The 24,000-nt window shown below is 41.9% G+C and overlaps 1 protein-coding gene and 1 pseudogene across 1 annotated transcript; both read left to right on the top strand.

Annotated features, from left to right (window-relative positions):
* Nucleotides 1-815: 815 nt before the first annotated feature.
* On the top strand, nt 816-11,495 carry LOC109061051 (DNA replication licensing factor mcm7-A). The gene is made up of 15 exons (XM_042738689.1): nt 816-990; nt 1,963-2,042; nt 2,135-2,299; nt 2,577-2,701; nt 4,118-4,298; nt 4,383-4,520; nt 4,619-4,768; nt 5,172-5,286; nt 5,366-5,497; nt 6,208-6,291; nt 6,364-6,575; nt 6,658-6,923; nt 10,256-10,424; nt 10,982-11,091; nt 11,159-11,495. Exons 1-15 carry the CDS (start codon nt 960-962, stop codon nt 11,364-11,366), a joined length of 2,166 nt encoding a protein of 721 aa, XP_042594623.1. The 5' UTR covers nt 816-959; the 3' UTR covers nt 11,367-11,495.
* Nucleotides 11,496-13,555: 2,060 nt separating this feature from the next.
* Nucleotides 13,556-23,486, top strand: LOC109103006 (annotated as a pseudogene).
* Nucleotides 23,487-24,000: the final 514 nt, after the last annotated feature.

Raw genomic sequence — 24,000 nt, 5'->3', positions numbered from 1 at the left:
TGATAATGATCATATCACAGCATGAACTGGCCGGGATCCTCCTGATATTCATCTCTGTAGTGTAAACTATTACTTAATCAGAAACTCTGTTGATTTGATAAGATGGGACTCGTGATCTTTGGAACCGTCAGTAAAAATTGAGATTGCGGAGCTGTAATTCTGTTCTAGATACAGTTTGACCATAACATCTTTTGCTATTACTCTATTTTTGTAATTTATCATTTCTTTCAAATTAAGGTGTATTAATGGTAAGGGAATAATCACGGTGTGATGAGTGACTCTACTGCAGGACTCATTTCTACACTTATTACTCCACAGGACTAGGCTTCTTCTTCTGCTATCCTTCCAAACACTTCTAAACTGGTCAGACTCAGGTTCCCAGTATTTTCCAAATTATTTTTTAATTGGATGGGTTCCATCATGTCCCAGGACATCAACTTTACTCTTCTCATATCAAGCAGCAGCTCTCTCATTTCTACTGTGAGGCAGGAATAGAAGATCGAACCGCTCAGCAACACATTCCTGGCGCCTGTGACAGCATCATGCAGAAATCTTCATCTTCATCTTCTTCTTCTTCTTCTTCTTTAGCTGCTTAACGGCGGATGCGGACTAACTTCATGCAGAAATCTCTTCGTGGCGGATGTTATGAGCTGCTCACCGCTTTTGACGAGAGACGTCCTCAACCGGATTGTTTTGCCGCTGTTTCAAATCGTAGATGTTATTGGTCAATCTGCCCACGTGACATATTACGTTTGGAAGATTCTCGCGCCACAGGCAGAGCACCGCCCTCGCGCACTGGAAGACTCGCTCTGATTGGTGGAAATCGGCAGCAGATTCGCGCCAGTTTTTGCAGCTGCTCTTCAGACCGCGCTGCATCTTAAGTCCGGAAAACGTTTTCTAGGTAAAATATTCTCACATTTACCTTAAAAACGTGACTATTCCACACTTCCGCGACAAACATGGCACCAAAGGATTACATGGCGGAGAAGGGTAAGTTGGGAAATCAGTTTCTAGCGCACACTGAACTTTAGTCTTAAGAACTCTCTCTGCTGTGGTTCGCGCGTTCCTGAGGCGATGCGCATCAAAGGAAACTTCGATCAAAAAAAATGAATCATTATATTTGGTTATCTGAACTCGGAGTCTGTGTGATATGTGCTGTTTGTTCCGTTGTGCCTGTGACTTTAGATGCGTTTCTAACATTAGTTTTATTGTTGCTCGCGGGGGCTGCACTTGCTTAAGCTGAAGTGCCCGGATGGAGTTTCGGAACAAAGAGCGGCGGCGCGCGGAGAACACGTGCTCGTTTTCAGATAAAACTTCAACAAAAAGAATCACGCGTTTCTGTTTACTACGATCGCTCGGTTCCTCAGCGGTTGTCAGGTGTCGCGTTACCGCGCGGTGTGAGAGATTGGTGTGCGCGTGTCAGTCCGCGGCGCGCTCCCGGTCCGGACAGGACTAGTTGATGAAGCGCGGAGGGATCGCGGAAGCAGCGCGGCTCCACAGCCATGTGCTTCTTTGTTTACAAAAACAGCCGCCATCGAGTGGGGTTACACGAGCGTCATTTATAACGCGAAACGTGCAACGAGATGACGCGCGATCAGGTTAGTTGACGTGACACCGATTCGATACGAGGCTGTTTGACGCGTCGATCATATAGTTTAATAGCGTTTATCTTCAGAGGTTTATTCTCTGCTGAACAGCTGCCAGTGATCGCGTGCCGCTGGACGCAGAGTGTCGCGGGAGCTAGTAACTGTGACCTGCGGCGAACGTTTTCTGCTTTTTTGTTGTTTCTCCGTTTCTTCGCGCGTTTGTTTACGCTTTCTCCGCGCGCGCTCACGTGACTGCTGTTTTTCCGGCTGCGTGACCGCGCGCTCATCTTGAGCGAAACTTTTGCTGCATTTACACAGCCGTGCTGTCGTGAGATCTGTGTGTGATCGCGGCTCTTCTGCTGTGGCTGTGTTCCAGAGAAGTGCAAGCGTTTCCTGCAGGAGTTCTACAGCGAGGATGACTCCGGGAAGAAGGTGTTCAAATACGGCGCTCAGCTGGTGAGATCTGCAGCCTTCTTCGTTCCTGCAGCTTCGTGCCGGACTCCCGCTCACCTGTGTGTGTGTGTGTGTGTGTGTGTGTGTGTGTGCAGGTGTCCCTGGCGCACCGCGAGCAGGTGGCGCTGGTGCTGGATCTGGATGATGTGGCGGAGGAAGACCCTGAGCTGGTGGAGAGTGTGTGTGAGAACGCCAAGCGTTACACCGGACTGTTTGCGGATGCGGTTCACGAGCTGCTGCCGGAGTACAGAGAGCGAGAGGTGACCTCTGACATTATAGATCTGTGCTACTGTCAGAAAACAAAACGAAAATAACATCCAGCTTTATCCTCGTTCACTCACAGAATGATATGTTACATGACAAATCACAGCTTTTTGATTGTTGAAAAATGTAAACCATTCTTCAGAGATCATTCACAGATCTTCATATATAGCTGGATATATAAGTGTGCATAAGAATGAACGATGTTATTTGCATACACAGATTCTGTGTATCAGCAATATTGCCCGCTGACTGATATATTTGTTTGTTTTGTAGGTTGTGGCGAAGGATGCCTTGGACGTTTATATCGAGCACCGGCTAATGATGGAGACCAGAGGTCGTGACCCCGCAGACACACGTGACGCCCGGAACCAGTATCCGTCTGAACTCATGCGCAGATTGTGAGTGACACACACACACACACACACACACACACACACCGGGGCTTGATTTGGGTTTTCATTTGGAGATATATGAGGTGATACGCCAGTTTTTCTTAAGTAAAAAAAAACTCTCAATGCAGTAAACAATAAAAATTTAAGCACAAAATCGTGAATATAGTTTAAATCTTTACATTTAAAATAATAAAGATGAATAAAATCACAAACTCTGTGGTAACCAATACATAAGAGTAATGTTCTGCAGGAACACGTTCACTTTGATCAGTCACGTCTTACTGTCATTTCTTTATCCTGTAAAAGATGGTTATGAAGCATCTGATATTTATATTCAGACAATTACACGCTGTTCTCAGTTCCTACTCATAAAATGTGTGCACTACATGTTAAATTTAACGTTCAACCACATATTTTTTTAGATCAATTAATGTTTTTGCGCTGAGTATTAATTGTCTCCCTCTGTCCGTGTGCACGCGTCTGCCGCTCATTCAGTAAAGACTTAAACTTAACGCAGACTGTCAGGACGGGCCTAAATGGAAATGTTTGTGTGAATTTGTGACCTTTACAGATAAGGATATGACCGTAAACTGAAAGTTTTTGCGCTGAGGACGCACGCATCTGTCAAAACTCCTGACAGGGCAAGACATTACACTAATGCATTAAGTTAGTTTAAAGCTTAAAATAAAGAATTCTAATGTTTTGGGTAGCTTGGTTCACGTTCTTCTCCCACAGACCCGTTTCCTCCAATATTTTTAGATGCATTTTGTAATTCAGTGCTGTATTTTGATGAGACCGGCTGAAGCTGGACATGCACTGTGGGCAGACCCGACTAATCGATAATGAGAATCGTTGTTGATTATTTTCATTATAGATGATGATTGATTTTATCGATTAGTTGTTGCAGCCCTATATTACAGTAATACTAAAGATTTTAAAAAACAACTATAAAAGTCAATTGCTTTTTATTTTTAGATAGAATGAGCAACACTAAAGTTTTGAATTTCTCACGTTTAAAGTTTGCATCACTGATTCAGTTCTTGATGCTATTGCGGTGAAGGTTAAAGGTGACACAGGGCCACTTATAAAGAAGTTTTCATAATTTTGATTCTACTAAAATTTGTCTGGAAAAACATTTAAACAGTGGCATATGATTTAAGGAGACATACATTAAATAAAAGACATCAGTCAAAATATAATATGTAATATAGTGCATGTATTAGTAGCAAAACATAAAACGAGCTGTGATTATCGGATGGCAGGCGCGTTACAAATAATGCTTTGTGAAGTCTGAAAACAGACTAAAAGACCAGTCTTGAGACTGATCATCAGAAATGAGAATGTGTTATAACACGACGTTATCCTGTTTCTGTCATACTCTACTCACTCATTTATAATTGCATGAATTTGTGTGTTTCTCAGCGAGGTTTATTTCCGTCCTCCGTCCACACTGAAGCCCAAGGTGGTGCGTGACGTGAAGGCCGACAGCATCGGTCAGCTGGTGACCGTCAGGGGAATCGTCACCAGAGCCACGGAGGTCAAACCCATGATGGCTGTGGCCACCTACACCTGCGATCAGTGCGGAGCCGAGACCTACCAGCCGGTGCGCAGCTCATTACTGCATGTGTGTCTTTAAACTCTCGCGTGTGTGTGTGTTAACACGAGTCCTGTCCGTGCCGTTGGTCAGATCGCCTCTCCGAGCTTCACGCCGCTCATCATGTGTCCCAGTCAGGAGTGTGTCACCAACAAGTCTGGAGGACGGCTGTACCTGCAGACACGCGGGTCAAAGTTCATCAAGTTCCAGGAGCTGCGCATTCAGGAGCATGTGAGTGTTTGTGAGCGTCACGTTTGTCTGGCTGAGTGTAAATCATGCAGAGTGTTGAGTGTTATATATGTGTGTGTGTGTGTGTGTTAAACGCTCAGAGCGATCAGGTGCCGGTGGGAAACATTCCCCGCAGCATGACCATTTACGCCCGCGGAGAGAACACACGTGTGGCGCAGCCTGGAGATCACGTGGCTGTTTCTGGAATATTCCTTCCTCTGCTGCGCTCCGGATTCAGACAGGCTGTACAGGTGACATGCTTTACACACACGTCACACACATCTCAGCGTCCTATCAGCAAACAGTGGACAGAACAAGTCCCTCTCTCTACACTTGTATCGCTGCGTCCCAATGTTCAGACTCCGTCCTAAATAGTATGTGAGATTAGAATAAGTGTTGAAAAGAGAACGCCAAAAACACTCTGTGCACTCTAATGGCTAATATTACCCACAATCCATTGCGATTATCAACATTTTAAGATATATTTAATGTTGTTTTATTTCATCTGCAACAAAACAATGTGAACTTTTATAAAGATCAGTTTGGCCATTAACTAAACGTATGGTCACATGACCTCGAGCGCTGTGTTTTACTGTATTCAGATACATCTGGTGTGTGTAGGGTTATTGATGTGTGTGTGTGTGTGTGTGTCAGGGTCTGCTGTCAGAGACGTATCTGGAGTGTCACTGCATCACTCTGATGAATAAGACTGAGGATGATGAGCTGGGAACTGAAGAGCTGAGTGATGAAGAGCTGCGGCAGATCACGGGTAACACACGCTTCGTGTCTGTGTGTGGTTTATAAGGGTTGTGACGTGTCTCTGGACTCATGTGTGTGTGTGTGTGTAGAGGAGGATTTCTACGAGAAGCTGGCGGGATCAATCGCTCCGGAGATTTACGGCCATGAAGACGTGAAGAAGGCGCTGCTGCTGCTGCTGGTGGGTGGAGTGGAGCAGGCGCCGCGTGGGATGAAGATCAGGGGTGAGACGCGTCTGCTACACCAAACTCAGTTCAGCTGGATCTCTTAACATTAACACTTAAATGACTGATAATATTCTGAAATTATTAAACTCACATCAGACTCTTTGATAAGCAGTTATTTTTCACTTAAGATAATTGTTATTCATTGATGCTTTTTGAGAGTTGTTTCTGTCTTGGAGCAAAACTGGCCATTATCTAATTCTAAATCCGAACATCAGATTTCACCAGTAACAACAATAACATTACTACTTTCATTCATACTGTTTGAGAATCTCTTACATTCGCTTTGAACAAAACTGAGCAGCATTTAAATCGCTCCGTTGTGTGTGTGAGTCGCTGCAGCACTGATATATGTGCCAGAAAACACCCTAAACACAAAAGAGTTAGATCCAGAATCCAGAAGATCACTGTATATATCATCATATCACCCAATCCTCAACCTACTCTATATTAAAGCACTACAGTATTATAAACATGACAGTATGGTTTTCTGTAAAGCAGCTTTGAAACCATGTGTTTGAAAAGAGCTTTAAAATACTCTATAATAACTTTGACACTGATATTGAGCTGCACTGAGTCAGCACTGTTCTGAGTAATGACATGATTGCTGTACAGCAGAGTTAGGATGTGTCTGATGTTTATTAATGTGAAGCTGTTGTGACAGTCTGTGGTATGAAGCGCTGTTTGACTGAATGTGTCTGTGTTTGTAGGGAACATTAACATCTGTCTGATGGGAGATCCGGGTGTGGCGAAGTCTCAGCTGCTGTCCTACATCGACCGTCTCGCTCCTCGCAGTGAGTATCGCCCTTAGCATCGCTCCTCCGTCCGCTAGTGTCCCGCGGCTAACTCTCAGCGCTCTGTTTCAGGTCAGTACACCACGGGCCGTGGCTCGTCCGGCGTGGGGCTGACGGCGGCGGTCATGCGTGACCCGGTCACGGGTGAGATGACGCTGGAGGGCGGGGCTCTGGTGTTAGCCGATCTGGGCGTGTGCTGCATCGACGAGTTTGATAAGATGGCTGACGCTGACCGCACGGCCATCCACGAGGTCATGGAGCAGCAGACCATCTCCATCGCCAAGGTGAGGTCCGCTCCGCTCCAGCTGGGTAATTTCTGACTCCTGAATGAGTGCGATCACGTGTTTTGTGTGGTGTTTGTCTCAGGCCGGCATCATGACGTCTCTAAATGCGCGGTGTTCGATCCTGGCCGCGGCGAACCCTGCGTACGGCCGCTACAACCCTCGCAAAACCCTCGAGCAGAACATCCAGCTGCCGGCGGCGCTGCTGTCCCGCTTCGACCTGCTGTGGCTCATCCAGGACAAACCTGATACGGACAACGACCTGCGTCTGGCGCAGCACATCACATACGTGCACCAGCACTGCAAGCAGCCGCCCACACACTTCACCCCCATCCACATGAAGCTCATGAGGTAAACACGCTCACAGCAGTTCACACCTGGGGATATCATGTAGTGTTGACGGGAAGCTGCAACCGCTAAACGGTACGATTGATAAAATGATTAATATTAAATATTAGACTAATATTATTAGTTAATAATATTATGGCACTGTTGTTTAGTGCTGTTCATTTCTACCGTTTGATCACTCACAGCAATCACTTCAAAAACATACAGTGGAAAAGATTTGCCGTTTGTTATGTGCTTGATATTTTTGGGGGATGTTTCGTAACATTTAAGTGAGAAACAACTGGCACTGGGGCAAACCATGAAAGAAGATGATCCGGCAACAGGCAGTGACGTTCAATACAAAATCTGTTTATTTTGAGAGGTGCAGATTAGCAGTCCTTAAAGAAAATGACTCAAGAAACTATGGGAAAAAGGAGGAAACTGAGTGACGCCAAAACAAAGAAATAATCAAAAGCAGAAACAACCCTGATAACTTAACCCCAACCCAACTAATCTAACTATCAAACAGAAAGTGTAGAAATAAAACCGCAAACTTCAGCATATCCGACGCCCAACATAAACTACCCTAATTAATAACAAAAGTACATAGACGGCAGTCACTCCCTAACCTAGAGCTAACAAAATAAAACTATAGTTAAATGCCAAAACTTACCTACGTCCTTTTCCCGAAACTAGTCTAACAGGACTCATTGCTTTGTTACCTAGTCTCTGGGGTAATGTCAAACCAGCATTTAAAGCTCCTGTCATTCACTAACAGGTGTTTCCACGTTCTAACGATCAGTGACCCAGGTTTAGTAAACATACTCACAAACTAGAAAACCTCAAACCAACAAATAAGTCAGTTAACTAAGCAATTCAAGCAATAGCTAAACACAACACACAACTCGAACACTCAAAGAGAAAACCGAACGCGGCTGGCAGAAATGGACAGTTGCCCGCTGGCTGGAAAGCAGGACGGCTGATAACATCACACGAAGCCTGGCCCCCTTTTAAGCGGGTAGGGCCCATCCTGATTGGTCAACTGATGAACCGAACAGCCGATAAACAAAACTTAAGAATTTAGAACAGAAAAATAAGAGAGGGAAAGTGGGGGAAAAAAAGCAGGGAGCAAACAAAAATACAAATGTACGAGAAACATAACACCCCCCCCCCCCCCTTAAAAAACACAACAAAAACTATAATGGTACAAACATTTATATGTTTTAACAAGTTCTTGCACCACTAACCAAGCTCTGGAAAACGTGTCGCCACACACATTATCTTCAGTGGTGTACGTGGAATTACTGGGTTCGACTTCCCTGCAAATTGGCACATACAACAAATCCTGCAATATTTTGTTACATCAGACTTAATCTGGGCCAAACAAAGTGCTTCAAAATTTGATTATACGTCTTAATGCCCAGGTATCCAGACAAAGCATGATCATGGGCCAAAGAAAGTATAACTTGTCTGTAACACACCGGAACAACATTTTGATTAGCAGTAGACCGCTCAACATCATCCCAGACATTTGTGCACCATCTACACATTAGCAACCCGTTATCCACACAGTAAGCTGCTTTCTCTCACGTGCTAACTCCAAAGGTACAACAGAAGAGAAACATTTATACAGGGTAACATCGGCTCCTTGAGCTGAAACAATATTATCACGAGTCACTGGTGATTTTACATCATTCAAATTAGAATCATGTTTTCCATCTTCCTCCCCTTCATCAGCCATCAGAATACCGTGCTCAAAAGTAGACGCCAACTCATCTGCATCAGCAAGTTTATGAGCTTGTGCTCGTGTCACTGCACACAGGGAATCTTTCAGACATTTCATCAAGATGATCAGACATATCAGGTTCGTCACAAACTTCAAGGAAAGGTGTAACCCTCCCACCAGTCACATCATTACCAAGGAGAAATGTTACCCCACACACAGGCAAATTTTCACGCACCCCAACCTTAACCCTTCCTGTATACAACTCTGATCGCAAATGAATCTGATGTAAAGGAACTCTGACAGTCTCCATTCCGATACCTCGTACCAAAACATAGCTACCACAAAAAAGTTTCATCAGAAAAAAGAAACGCATCCTTAGCCACGATCGTCTACATCGCACCTGTACCACGCAACATTGTCACCTTAACCTGATCGGTCGACTGGACATCAGCAGAAACTAACCCTTCCATCAAAAAAGGTTTATAGCCCACATCTATTTTTTCATGATTTTCATTTTCGATCACGTCAACAGTCTTTACAAAGACAACACTTCCAGGAGGATTAGATTGCTGCTTGTGTTTTAAAGCAAGACAATCAGCAATCACGTGGTCAGTTCTGTGACAGTAAAAACACTCTCTCTTCCCTAACTGTTGTACTGGTAGGGCTAAAACGTGACTGGTCCTTTGAAACAGGAGAAATGGAAGGAACTTTTTCAGTACGTGCAATAAAAGTAGTTTTGAGAGTCAGAGCAAACTCATCAGCATGAACAGATGCATTTGACAATGAGCTTGCTTTCTGGTCAGTTAACCTAGTTAACAAGTAATGTTTGATTATAAACTGGAACTGTAATGAAGAGTGGACCAGGGTTGTTTACAGTGAAACATCAGCGGCGGGGGGGTGTTAGTGGATGTCTCGAGCTCTGAGCACGGAAAGTGAAGTATACTGTGCCTAACGAGGGATGTGGACGTCAGATGATTAAAACATTAAATTGAATTATTAGGCTATTTTAATTTTATTGTAATATTTCACATTTTGAATTTTGTTGCTGTTTTTGTATGCTTTGTTTAGCTGGTGTAAAACATCTAGCCTCGTCGTTCGTTTGGCACTTTTTTTGCACAATAAAATCTTTGTTTAAATTGTTCATTGAGCTGTTTTGAATGTAATTCAATTCGATGCTGATTCAACGTTGTGATGTCTGTCATCGGCCCAACCCTGATTAGACCTGTAATTACAGAAAATCATCTGTTGACTGGAAATGTCTCTTTCGTGTGAACTCTTAGGTTGTGCTTTAGGTTTTCTTTATTTTTCTGTTGTTTGATCTTTCTTTTGCCCACGTTATAAAGCATGTGTCAGTATTTATATGATCAGCACTGAAAACAGCTGTATTCACTGCATGCAAACTATTCATGTTACAGATCCTGGACCACAGTGAAGGGGTAAAGTTATTAATAGGATAATATCAGTGTTGATGATGCAAATTTCAATTATGGAACAAATTCAGTTTGAGCTGTAAGTTTTGTTGTGGTGTAATAGTGTCTGTGCAGCATGATCACTGCAGATGTATTGTTGATGTGTGTTTCTGAACCTGATTGGATCCCCTGATGTTCCTCCTTCTGTCTGTGTCTGTCAGGCGTTACATCAGTAAGTGTAAGCAGAAGCAGCCGGTGGTTCCCGAGGCTCTGTCGGATTACATCACAGCTGCGTATGTAGAGATGAGGAAAGAGGCACGAGTCAGTAAAGACACGACGTTCACCTCGGCCCGAACACTGCTGTCCATCCTGCGCCTCTCCACTGCCCTGGTGAGACACACACACACACACACACACACACACACACTCCCGCAGCAGAACATTACTGTCATCATCAGCAGGACTTGATCTCTGGAGCTGGTCTGATGTGGCCGTCGGGTGTTAAAAGTGCTGTTTGTGCAGGTAGCTGTGTTTTCTCTACTGTAGAAGCAGCACTTCACGACACACGCTGGCGCAGGTTCGGTCCGTCAGGTGACACGCAGAGATCTGTGTTTGTCGGGTGACGGTCAGCTTTGCGGGGTGGGCATTCAGCCTCGGGTCACACCGCTGTGCAAACCCATGCAAAACTGACTGCACACGACACGCTGCAGCGCTCAGACGCATGTCACAGAGACTAGCTGGTGTTGAGAGGCGGAGACTTGGGCAGTTGCTGGCTTTCCCACAAGGCATTGCACTTGTCTCGGTCTGACAGTGCCGGCACAACTCATCTGTTTGACTGAAGTACACTTCACTTGGAAAAATCTTTTGTACTTGCGGAATGTGGTGACATTCACACACTTGATTAGCTGAGGAAGTGACTTCAGGGGTGTGTGTGTGTGTGTGTTCAGGCTCGTTTGCGGATGGTGGATGTTGTGGAGAAGGAGGATGTTAACGAGGCCATGCGACTGATGGAGATGAGCAAAGACTCACTGCAGGCCGACAAGACCAACAACACCAGGTACATAAACACACACACACACCACTGACTGCAGCGTGAGCGCGGCTCACTCTGTGTCTGTCTGCAGGGCACAGCGTCCCGCTGACGTGATCTTCTCTCTGCTGCGGGAGCTGGCCGGTGAAGGAGCGGTGAGGTCTGTTCGTGTGGCTGAGGCCGAGCAGCGCTGCGTGTCTCGTGGCTTCACTCCTGCACAGTTCCAGGCCGCTCTGGACGAGTACGAGGAGCTGAACGTGTGGCAGATAAACCAGGCGCGTTCACGCATCACGTTTGTGTGAATAGAGTGACTGGACATGATCCCATGTGTTTGAACCTTTCCGGCTGATGGTGTTGTGATGAGGAGGGAGAACGTTTCCTTGTTTTGCTTTTAATTTTGTTAAATCCCTGAAATAAATGCTGTAAATAGATCAACTTTGTGTTTTGACTTGATTTACATACAATCAGGATGAAATGCAGGATTTTAATGAAATGCTGACACATTGGTAACACTTTACAATCAGGTCCAATTAGTTTAATGACACTCTCAATGAGCAATACATCAGGGGCGGTTCTAGAGCGAGTGGATATCCGGGGCTAAGCTCAGAGACATCCATGTACGTGTCAGAATATATGGGATACCCTTTAAAGGGATAGTTCACCCAAAAATGAAGATTACCCCATGATTTACTCACCCTCAAATCCTAGCTGTATATGACTTTTTTTCTTTCAGTCGAATCCAGTCTAGTTCCTGGCTCTTCCAAGCGTTATAAAGCCAAGTACAATTAAACATGCAGGGCTCTGTACACTTATTTTTAATAAACACTTGTACATGCATTTACACTGCATTTATAAATTGCATAAATAATGTTATGAGATTAATGTGAGCTATAAAATTTGGAATACAGAAATATTAAATGATAAAAAAGATACTTTTAAATATGAAACAAATTGCTAGTAGGTGGCAGCGAGTCACTGAGTCATTTATTCAGCGGATTCTTTCTAAACGGCTGATTCATTGAAGAACCAAGTAAACAATGGATCAGTGAATCATTGACTCACCCGATTAGTTCAAAAACTCAAATTCATTCAGTAAGCAAGCACCACTGTTAGCAAAAAAAAAAAAAAAAAAAAAAGTTTACAACATAATTCAGTTAATAAAAGTCTGGCATAGACCGTGTTAACTGAATCACTCTGCTTGTGTGTCCTCGAAAGTGCTGCAGGACTGAGATGGTCAAAAATGCAAATCAGACATAATTTAAAAAAATAAATATAATTATATATTTTATCAAATAAAATACTTTTTTGAATAATGTTTAAATGTTGATTTAAATTTTCAAATAATTTATCTAGTAAAGTACACCGCCTGCCTCCAAAAGATCTAATCTCATTGGCTGGATCGTACAGACCTATAATTTCTAATCGACGGTTGGTTGCTTCACATGTCAATCAGAAGTACGAGCCTCAGTGGGCGGGTCTTGTCGAGTGAATGATGACGTAAGCAGACACTGCTGGATGAGCGGCGAGCAAATCTGCGCTTCTAATAGAAATGGTGTTAATGCGCATGAAATCTCAGTGATGAAGCGTACAGGGCATAAAAATATAAACATTCGAGGCTTTACTGCAAACATCCGGTGCTTCAGCCCCTTTAGCTGCCCCGATCATGATTCAGCGCTTTACCGGATCGAGACTGACAGACAGCAGCGGATCATTTCTCGAGATGATCGTTCATCTGTCAGTTTCTGTTCGGAGCTAGTAATGTATTTATATTGCCCTGATCAGAGACACTTGTCCTCTATTACTGTTGTTCTGTATTCTTCTTACGCAGCAAATACACATTTTATACTTTTGACTAATCTTCTTAAAAATAGTTTAAATAAACGTGATGTTTATCATTTTATAAAAATGTGTTTTTACAGTTACCATTGCCCTGCCCCGCTGATACGGTATTAACTTTATTTGTGCAGCTCTTACAAAATGTCTTTTTGGTACACATTGTGTAGGAATGATGTTTTCTCTATTCTTCTTCAGTAAGCTTTATGTCTTTGGGTTAATTTACATGTTTCAACGGCGCCATCAACTAACATGAGCAATAAAGGTGCTTAAATTAGTTAATTTACTCACAAATACTTGAGAATCGGATATTTCGTGATATGGATAATATTTCGAATAAAAAAACGGAAAAATGAAATCCAATACATCAGCGCTATTGTTGTTAAGTGCATGACGCCCCTGGCTCCTTTGATGAATCATTTCTAATATAAATAATTATTTACAATCTTTATTTTTAGGAATAAAAGCGTATTATATTCAATCTTTAAACCCTCAGAATTATCTTGTGTCTGTCTGAATGAAAGGCTCGTGCTGTTAAAAAGCCAACAAAGAGAAAAGGTGTGTGTGTGTGTGTGTGTGTGTGTGTGTTTCTATTGTTCAGACACGCTCTCTCTCTCTCTCTCTCTCTCTCTCTGTGTGTGTGTGTGTGTGTGTGTGTGTGTGTGTGTTTGAGCGCGCGTGCACGATCATCCCGGGACAAAGAGAGACGCGGCTCCGCTGAGACGCAGCAGGTTCGAGCTGTGTCGTGTTTAATCACAGATTTAGTGTCCACTTTCACTGACTTGGTGTTTGTGAAGATGATGAAGGTGTTGGTGTGCGTGATCGCGCTGTGGGGCGCCGCGGGCGGAGCGCGGAGCTGCGGAGAGTCTCGCCGGGTGTACGGAGAGAAGCACGAGCTGAGCACCGCTCCACACACACACATCAGCGGTAAGATCGCCCCTCTGAGCCCGTGTGGAGGATGTGATCTTTGCCTGCTTTAACTGAAGCTGGATCCGTCTGTCATCTGTCTGTACATTATTACTGCCTACAGTCCAGAAATAGTATATATAGAAATATACATAATGTGTAAGTGAATGAAGTGGTGGAAATGAATGAATTAATGAGCTAAATAATGTAATAAAGTGTAAAAACGGATCGCAGTGGAAAATGTGACTTTTGTTAGGTTTAATTTCTCTGTGTTCTGATCATTTAGATATATGTAATATAAAAGTATACATCTGCATACAGATGTATGAAAATAGATAGTACTTGTGCAAAGATATTCAGACTTGTTCTTTGATGCTTTATACTGAATTTGACTTGTGTGTATGCTGTGTGTTCTGTGGGTTTCTCTGTGTGTGGGTGTGTGTGAGAGAGTGTGTTCTGTGTGTGTGTGTGAGAGAGAGAGAGTGTGTTCTGTGTGTGCCTGTGTTCACTGTGTGTGTGTGTGTGTGTGTGTGTGTGTGTGTGTGTGTGTGTGTGTGTGTGTGTGTGTGTGTGTGTGTGTGTGTCTGCTGTGTGTGTCTGTGTGTGTGTGTCCTTTGGGTTTCTGTGTGTGTGTGTTCTATGTGTGTGTGTGTTCTGTGTGTGCCTGTGTTCACTGTGTGTGTGTGTGTGTGTGTGTGTGTGTGTGCATGTGTGTCTGCTGTGTGTTCTGTGTGTGTCTGTTCTGTGTGTGTGTGTGTGTGTGTGTGTGTGTGTGTGTGTGTGTGAGTGTGTGTGTGTGTGTGTGTTTGTGACATATCAGGACACAACTTATGACACAGGTATTACAAGGAGAGGGTGATTTATGAGGACATAACCCATGTCCCCATTTTGCAAAATGTTTATAAACCATACAGAATGAGTTTTTGAGAAAGTAAAAATGCACAAAGTTTCCTGTAAGGGGTAGGGTTAGGTGTAGGGTTGGTGTAGGGCAATAGAATTTACAGTTTGTACAGAATAAAAACCACTATGCCTATGGAATGTCCCCACAATTCACAAAAACAAATGTGTGTGTGTGTGTGTGTGTTGTGATTGGCAGGTGAGCACCTGCGTCTGTGTCCTCGTGATTACACCTGCTGTTCCAGTCTGATGGAGGACACACTCGTGCGCCAGAGCGAAGCTGACTTCCTGTCTGCGGTCCAGGACACCAGCCAGTTCCTGCTCACCACCTTCACCCAGAGACACCGCAAATTTGATGGTGAGGACCTGATTGAGAGCATGAACGACTGACAGCGCTGTAAACATCTTTACACCCGTTAAACGCCCTTCATTCAGCTCCCATGAGACAGACACAACAGCATTATCTGGACAACGGCTTAATCATTAAAAGATTGTGATCTCGATTCAAACATATGTGATCTTATTTCTAAATGACGATGATTCTGCTGTGCCAAAGTCATCATCTTTATTCGTAAAGTGCTTTGTACAATACTGATTGTGTCAAAGCAGCTTTACAGAGTCAAACAGGAAAATAATTTGTCAATAATGCAAGAAGACAATAAAAAAGAGTCATTTTCCAGCTAAAGTCAGTTCATTGATGATTCAGTGATCATTCAGTTCAGCTCTCTTCAATAGTGTCTGTGCAATCAGTCAAGCGTCCCCAACTAAACAAGCCAAAGGAACCAAAACTCCATCAGTGACAGAAATGGAGAAAAATCCTTGGGAGAAACCAGGCTCACAAACAGTCTACACAGTAGTGTTGCAAACATTAAATAATAACAAAAGTATTGGGATAAAATGTCTATAGTCTGGATAGAGCCATGATCAAAATGAGTCATTGACCTTTGGAACCAATGTTACACTTCAAATAAAGATTGTATATGTTACATTGTGGCAGTAGGTGGAGACCAGTGACTGTTAAAATGTATTTGAAGTCTTTATTCATTTCAAATAATTTTTTACATAATGTATTTAAATGGACTCATTATAAACATTCAGTAAAACATTAAGTCAAAACCTCAAGTAAATTAGCCTTGAGGTTATAAAGAGAGACACCAAAGACGTGCAGGGTTGGGGGTTCTCCAGGACCAGGACTGGGAACCACTGTACTAGACATATGCAATATATGTGGTATTGTTTTTAGTAATGTGAAAATATATCTCATCTGTTAACATCTCAAATCAGCATTTCCAGATGCTTTAAATTCACTTGTTTTTTTGCAAACGAATGAAAATGACCTTCTTCTCTGGCTTCTGTCCCTGTGCTGTCAGAGTTTTTCCGGGAGCTGATGGATGTGGCAGAGAAATCCATGAATCAGATGTTCACGCAGACGTACGGTCATCTGTACACACAGAACGCTCCCATCTTCCAACAGCTGTTCTCAGACCTGCGGCGCTACTACACGGGTCAGTGTGTTTGCGGAGTGTTGCCTGTGTGATTCTGGATGATCCGCTGAAGTGTGTGTGTGTGTGTGTGCGTGCAGGGGGCAGAGTGAGTGTGTGGCCGAGGTGCTCTCTGATTTCTGGGCAGGACTAGTGGAGCGCGTGTTCGCTCTGGTTAACCCTCAGTATCAGTTCAGCGAGGACTATCTGGAGTGTGTCAGCAAACACGCCGAGCAGCTGCGGCCGTTTGGAGACGTTCCACATAAACTGCACATTCAGGTAACTTATTATTACATGCGTGTGTTTTTATTGTATGACCAAGACAGAGAAATGTGTAAAAAAAAGAAAAAAAAAAAGATTTCTTGTTATAAATTTCAAAGAGCAGATGTGCATATGACGACACATTCTCTAATCTGTCATTCACTAAATCATGTGTTGTTGTTGTTCTAATTCCAAAATATGAAATACTTTTGGATTCTGATGACACTGGAAAGTGAAAAAAGTCACTTATGTCAGGTTGACTTTGTAGGGGAATTACAGTTAAACCCCACAGAGAGACACTGATATGCTTAATGAAGATCAGGAGTCAATTTAAAGTTCAGTCGGTTGACAGAGAGTTTACTGAAGACAGAGTTCTCCACACTTCCAAAGTTGCAGAAAATGAGTAAGAAGAGCCAGCCTCCAACTAACTTAGATTACAGAAACGCTAGCACGTATGGTCATACTGATGTCTTTTCTACAGGTTCTGATAGTTAAACAGTACAGATAATTCTAGCAACATCCAAACTTGATGTTATTTTCTCAAAGAGATAGTTCACCCAAAATTGAAAAATCTATCATTAATTACTCACCCTCATGCAGGGTCAGAAAGCTCTTGGATTTCACCAAAAAATATCTTAATTTGTGTTCAGAAGATGAATGAAGCTCTTATGGGTTTTGAAAGACATGAGGGTATGTAATGACAGAATTTTAAATTTTGGGTGAACTAACCCTTTAAAGGCAGTGTCTTGGAGACTCTAAGTTCCATTTGTAAGCAACTATCGAAAGTCAAGTCAAGTCATCTTTATTCATAAAGTGCTTTGTACAATACTGATTGTGTCAAAGCAGTTTTACAGAGTCAAACAGGAAAATAATTTGTCAATAATGCAAGAAGAAAATAACAAAGAGTCATTTTCCAGCTAAAGTCAGTTCATTGATGATTCAGTGATCATCCAGATCAGCTCTCTTCAATAGTGTCTGTGCAATCAGTCAAGCGTCCCCAACTAAACAAGCCAAAGGAACCAAAACTCCATCAGTGACAGAAATGGAGAAAAAACCTTGGGAGAAACCGTATACCATTAATGGTGCTATAAACTCTAAAAATAATCATAAACATTAAGCATATGAATGAATTTGAATGAAATATGAAATATGAATTTGTAACAATGTTTGTAAATCGAGAAGACCCTCGCGGACGACTGCCATGCAAAAACAGAACCAAAACACAAAATAAAATCCAGGCCTGGTCCTCTCTCGTCCTTCACTGTCAGTACTGCTCCTCTTATCCTTCTGGAGCTCCTCCGTGGGACTCGAGACCGGCTAATTTTCAATTACTCCACCGGCCTCGCTCCGTTCCACTCGTCACAGAATTCTTACAAAACAAATACATATTTATTCTCTGGAAGCCAGGCTAAATGAGTAAACACTGTTACTGTATTCCTGACTCCTGTAACATGATTACCAGAACAGATACACTGCTTTTAAGAAAACTATTATTCCGTATTCATTTTATAATAGAAGAGGAGGGTATTGGAAATCATCCCTTTCAACTTTAAGGCCTGTTGATACCAAATTAATAACTACAATGATAACTTTATTAGTGTAAAGAGCAATAACATTCTGTTTAGTACAATAATTTTGTTTTCCGCCACTTTAAATGCTCAAGCTTTTTAAAGCAGGATGGATTCTGATTGACTGATAAAGGTTCTATCCTTAATCATTTTGTCAAATTTTGAAGCGAGTTTAGTTCAGCTATAAGCAATTCTACAAAAGGCAGCAATGTCATTATTCAGCTTTAGTAAAATAATAAAATAAAAAAAAATTGCACTGAAAATGATTCCAAAGAAAATGTTCCTCTGTGTCATTAATATTTTTATGAGGTGAACTCACTATTCTCATAGACTTAAAGCAGTTTTTAAAACTTTATGCTTTATGTCTCATCATTACTATAATCATCATCATCATCATCATCATCATCATCATCTCTCTTTGTTGTGATTGGCAGGTGTCACGAGCGCTAACAGCGGCGCGGACGTTGGTTCAGAGTTTGGCTGCTGGAAGAGACATAGTGAACAAGGCCACAAAGGTGCGTAAAAATGACTCACTACTTGTGCATTACTAATAAACAAATAAATCAAATAACTGATCACAAAGGATCTGAGCAGTGCTGCACCTGCTTCTCACAACCGCAACAACACAACACCATCGCAGAGCCATCACTGTGGCGTTCGGTTTTGTGTGATTCAAGTGGAGAACTGCTCTGATTTCGACTGGTTTGACAAACAAACCAATTGGATTTTGTTCAGGTGAAAGCAGAGTGGTCACTGGGTGAGTGAGTTTCAGACGCAGGTGACTGACCGGCGTGTTAGGGTTAGGGTTAGGGCAATTTATTTAATATTTATACACAAAATGTCAATCCCAATCATTCTAAACCAGGGGTCCTGGAGGGCCACACCTGACTGGAAGTTTCTAGTATGTTTAGTAAGAGCTTGATTAGCTTCTTCAGGTGTGTCTCATTGGGGTTGGAGCTGAACTCTGCAGGTCAGTGGCCATCCAGGACTATTCTATCCCATCAAATATAATGGAGAAATGATTTTAGATGTGATTATGTGTGTATATTCTCTTGTTCATGTGTCATGTTGTGAGTGAGTTTGTTAATCGAGCTCTTCTTCTTTATTTGTGTGTGTGTGTCTCTAGCTGACGGTAGGATCCGAGTGTGTTCAGGCGTTAATGCGGCAGTGGTTTTGTCCACTGTGTCGTGGACTTCCTTTCCTCAAGCCCTGTCATTCGCTGTGCCTGAACGTCATGAAAGGCTGTCTGGCCAATCAGGCCGACTTAGACTCTGAATGGAACAACTTCATCGGTGAGAAAGAAGAACCACCAATGATGAGAGAATTGCCAGTTCCTTTATGTGTGAAAGTGAAGTGTGATGTCAGTTTTTCAGCGTGAATCTGATTAACCCACAGACGTGCTGATGGCGGTGGTGGAGAAACTCAGCGGGCCGTTTCATTTTGAGTTGGCCGCAGACTCCATTGCAGTGAAGGTGTCTGAAGGCATCATGTACATGCAGGAGAACAGCATTAGCATCTCTGCAAAGGTAAAACATTCATAACATGCCCAGACGCACAATGATGTGTTCAGTTTGAACAAAATGGGAGAAAAGCTTGCAGCAGAGCTTTATTTTACAGAAATGAGCATTTACATGCACATCACAGACCATATTCAAACAGGTGCTTAAGCTCACTTGAGATGTGTTTTCTTCAGCACAAATTTACATTTAAAGTAATTGTCAGAATTGTACAAAAGTATTTGTATGTTTGATGTGACTCTTGTTTCACTTTACTGAAAGCACGTCAGACAGACGGAGCACAATTAGTGCTAAACAAAAATAAAAACTGATGAAATATTAGTTGTTGGATATTTTAAAATTCTACATGTATTGCTAGTAATGGTAATTTATGAAAGTAAAACCAGTGTTGGGGAAAGTTCCTTTTAAAAGTAACTAATAGCATTACTTTTTTTTTGTAAAATAATGCATTACATAGCTTTATTTTTTGTCACCTGAGCTGGGCATGCTTATGTGTTTGTTAATAATAAAAAAAACCCCAAAGTTATATTTTTGGCAACTGTAAAGGCTCTTTCACACCAAAAGTGAAATGAATAAGGCTCAGGCCGAAGGAAGCTCTCTGTCTCTGCACTCGCTCCTGATTCTCTCAACATCGGACCTGTCAGTCAAGAAACAGGAAAACAAAGTCACTTGTGTTATTTATTTAAAAAGGTAATTCATATTTTCTTGTAAATTTACAAGTAATGTGTTATTTTTCTAGTTAACTGTGAGAGATAACAACACACAGTATAACTGGATTTAAATGTAGCAGTATGTCTACACCGGTCATGACAAAGTGACTGTTTCAAATTCATTTTTATCTGATTATTTGAAGAAATTATCAGCAGATGTCATTATTTGCTGAACCATGTCCAGCTTGAGAAGAGAGTTGCAATGATGTTGAATGCAGCTGGACTGTGTGTGTTAAAGCATTTCTACAGGACAGATATTAATCTTTCCATGAGACTGGTTATGCTTTGAGCTAAAATGCTGTTTTTGTGTGCTTGTGTTGGTTTCAGGTCTTTCAGGGCTGTGGGATCCCTCGGCCAACTCCAGCCAGAAACAAACGCTCGTCCAGAGAGAGAGATGGCAAAAGAGCCTTCAGGACCTACAGCGCTGAGGACAAACCCACCACGGCATCGGGAACAAACCTGGACCGACTGGTGAGAAGCATCGTCAAACCAAACCCAACCACTGGGAAAATCTGCAAGGCACTGAACAAAAATCATCTTGACATTTTGTTGTGAGGGATCAAACATTTCAAAACATGGTGCAGTCAAATAAATGTACAAAAACAGCAAATGCTTCATCAAAGCATGAGTCTGAATCTCTCAAATTTCTTTACATGTTGCCTTAAATTGTTCAGAAAAATGTAAAACAAAAAAAGTAACACTAGTGTTTCTAGCATTATTTTAGCATATATGTATGAATAAATAATGTGAAGGCACTTATGTGGCACTTAACTGAATGTTGGCCAGTGTGGTGTTGATAATGATAACTGATGGATGGCTGTGATCAGGTGGAGGAGCTGCAGGAGCGTCTCCGGCCCATGAGAGGATTCTGGGTAGCACTGCCTCACACCATCTGTAATGATGAACACAAGGCAGCTGACGTGACAAATGAGGATCGCTGCTGGAACGGACAGACACGCGGCAGGTGTGAGACCGGATCCTGACACCCCTGAAGGCTGAAGCATGTGGGACGAGTCACGTTTACATGTGTGTGTGTGTTTTGTAGATACCTGCCGTCTGTTACCGCGGATGGTTTGGTGAATCAGATTAATAATCCAGAGATGGAGGTGGATGTTGCCCGGCCAGACGTCAAAACACGGCAGTTAATCATGGAGCTGCGAGTGGCTGTAAACAGACTGAAACATGCTCTGAACGGACGAGACGCAGATCTCATCGACAGTGAGTGTCTCCGTGCTTTTATCTCTGTTTGTCTGTTCAGAAAGAAACAACGTTAAGACGTCATCATTATCTGAAGTGTGCACATGCAGTTTAGACACTTGCTCATAAATGATATAATGAATGCAGTAGATCAGTAGGGTTTTCTATCATATTCTAGTGCACAGTAAATCAGATTTTCCTTGACCACATAAAAGGTCTTTGTGCAGTTAAAACTAGGGTTGAAAATTATTTTTGAAAATATTTGACAATTTATATATTTTTGTACAAAAGCATTATTAACATTCAAAGTAAACATTAAAAGAAAAATATTAAAATAATAATTTAAATACATGTCATCTAGAGCTTACTATTTATTTTTGTACATAACTGACATCAGTTAAAATAAAACTGAAATATAAAAAAAACTCTTTAGTTTTAATCATTTGCCAAGGCAACATTTCACATTTTTGTTTAATGTAACAATGTACAAAAACAACCAAAAATAAAACTGAAATAAAAAATTAATACAACCTATACAGACATAAAAAACTAAGAAAAATTACAGACATATACAACAAAAATACTAGGCATTTAACTAAAATTAAAAGGAAATTTTTTTAAAACTAATTCAAAATATGAATAAGAACTATAATAGTATCTTAATGAAAGTAAAATGACACTGATCCAGGCAGAAATCAAGCTCATTCCAAAACAACTGTATGTCAGCATGTGTGTAGATTTGCCATCTGGATGTTAATTATGCTAATCATCAAAGACTCATTATCACGTTATATTTTTTTCTGCTTGAAAAAAAGATTGGAAATTTTTGTATATCAAATTTCAGTTATTGTGAAACTGACAACACACATTTGGGTTTTGCTTACCTAAATTTCTGATCAATATCCTGTGAATTATTTTCTCATTTTCTCTCTCTAAATTCTCACTCAGGTCTGTTTTTGGGTTGGTGACAACCTTCTAATTTCTTTTAACATCTCTTTCTGTGGGAATCTTCCTAAAGAAGCAACAGCAATGAGTGTCTTTCTATTATCAGATCTTATTTTGGTTAGTTACCCACATTATTGAAACTGTTATGTAAAAAAACAGAGTAGAATGCAAAGTTCCCCCTATGACAGCTGTGATAAATGTGTGTGTGTGTTTAGGTGATGTGGAGACTGGCAGTGGCTCTGGAGTCGGAGCTGAATCGGGTGAGCGGTTCAGTGATGATTGGCCGGCTTACGGCTCGTTCTCTCCACCTCACAACACTCTCCCAGTTGATAAGTTGCCCCGGCCCCGGAACGGGCTCCGCCCCCGGGACACGCCCAGCAATAAAAGGAACAGGCTGAATGGACGAGCCCAATCGGATGCTGGAAGACTCTTCCCTCCTCTGCTGCCGTTTCTTCTCCTTCTTACTGTCTGTTTTTCACTCTCTTCATCTCGTGGCCTTTAATGAAGCTCAAACTCCCACCTGCTTGAATGAGCACAGACACCAGCAGCAGATCCGCACCGCCGCACGTGAACATCCCATAGAACATTTCTTTTTTAGATTTGTCCATTTTCACAAAGCAATACTGTGCGTTCTGTAGTTCTCTCTGATTGGTTTGCGGAGTGTGGTCAGCTGATCTCGTACAATCGAACCGTTCAGACTGATTCAACACCGTTCCTGTAATCATGAGGAGCATTAGTTCGATCTGTTGACTGATTTTTATTTCTTCCTATTATGATGTTTGTATTATATTGAATGTACAGTACTGTTGAATGTTGAAATTTATCAATTTGAATTTAATTTCAATTGTTGATGATATTGATTTATTTATTTATTTTTCCTTATGTTCAGTGTGTGTGAGTGTAATGTAAGTGTATGTGTAAGCACACAAGTGATTTTATTTTAGGTTTTACGAAGATTAGCAGTAGCGTTATGCTAAAACGAATGATTAAAATGGTTCTTCCAGATGTACTGATGTTTTTGGAGAGTTGCTTTGGTGCATACAGTAGTAGCCTTGACCTACATACAGTATTATTTCCCCCTCAAATCCTGAAAAAGTGTGTACTTTTAAGTTTGTAGCCTACTTTTAACCATGACAACAGTGTTTAATTATTTAAAAGATAGTTTAATAATTTCCTGAAAAAAAAGTGGTTAGGGTTAGGTTAGGTTAGGTTAGGTTAGGTTAGGTTAGGTTAGGTTATATAGATAAATGCGAAGAGTGGTCACTTATGAAGTGGTCGACCCCCCCATATCTCATGACCCGTACGTGCTAGAGTGCTCAAACTTGATTTATTATACTCATTGGGTCCCCCCCAGTCGATTGCCCTTAGTTTCGTTGCTCTAGCGCCACCAGGTGCTGAGATATGGTATTGATCGTTCAGTTCTGTTGTACCTAGAGAGCTGAAATTTGGTGTGTATACTAATTGGATGATGCCCAGTCGATTGCACTAGCTCCACCAGGTGCCGAGATATAGCATTGATCACTTACTTGAGTTTCGCAGTTCTAGGGCTAGGGTTGAGTTTCACAGTTCCAGCCCTAGGGTTAAGTTTCAGTGTGCTAGGGCTAGTGTTCAGTTTCTCTAT

This window comes from Cyprinus carpio, chromosome B14, assembly GCF_018340385.1.
Source record: "Cyprinus carpio isolate SPL01 chromosome B14, ASM1834038v1, whole genome shotgun sequence".
NCBI lineage: Eukaryota > Metazoa > Chordata > Actinopteri > Cypriniformes > Cyprinidae > Cyprinus > Cyprinus carpio.
The sequence above is the reverse complement of the archived record's forward strand: the minus strand, read 5'-3'. Positions and strand labels throughout refer to the sequence as shown.

Excerpts from the sequence above, each read along its gene's own strand:
- LOC109061051 (XM_042738689.1), top strand. The coding sequence starts at position 960 with ATGGCACCAAAGGATTACATGGCGGAGAAGG. Across the intron at positions 6,292-6,363 it reads CGACCGTCTCGCTCCTCGCA|GTCAGTACACCACGGGCCGT; the intron begins GTGAGTATCGCC and ends GCTCTGTTTCAG. Across the intron at positions 6,924-10,255 it reads ATCCACATGAAGCTCATGAG|GCGTTACATCAGTAAGTGTA; the intron begins GTAAACACGCTC and ends TGTGTCTGTCAG.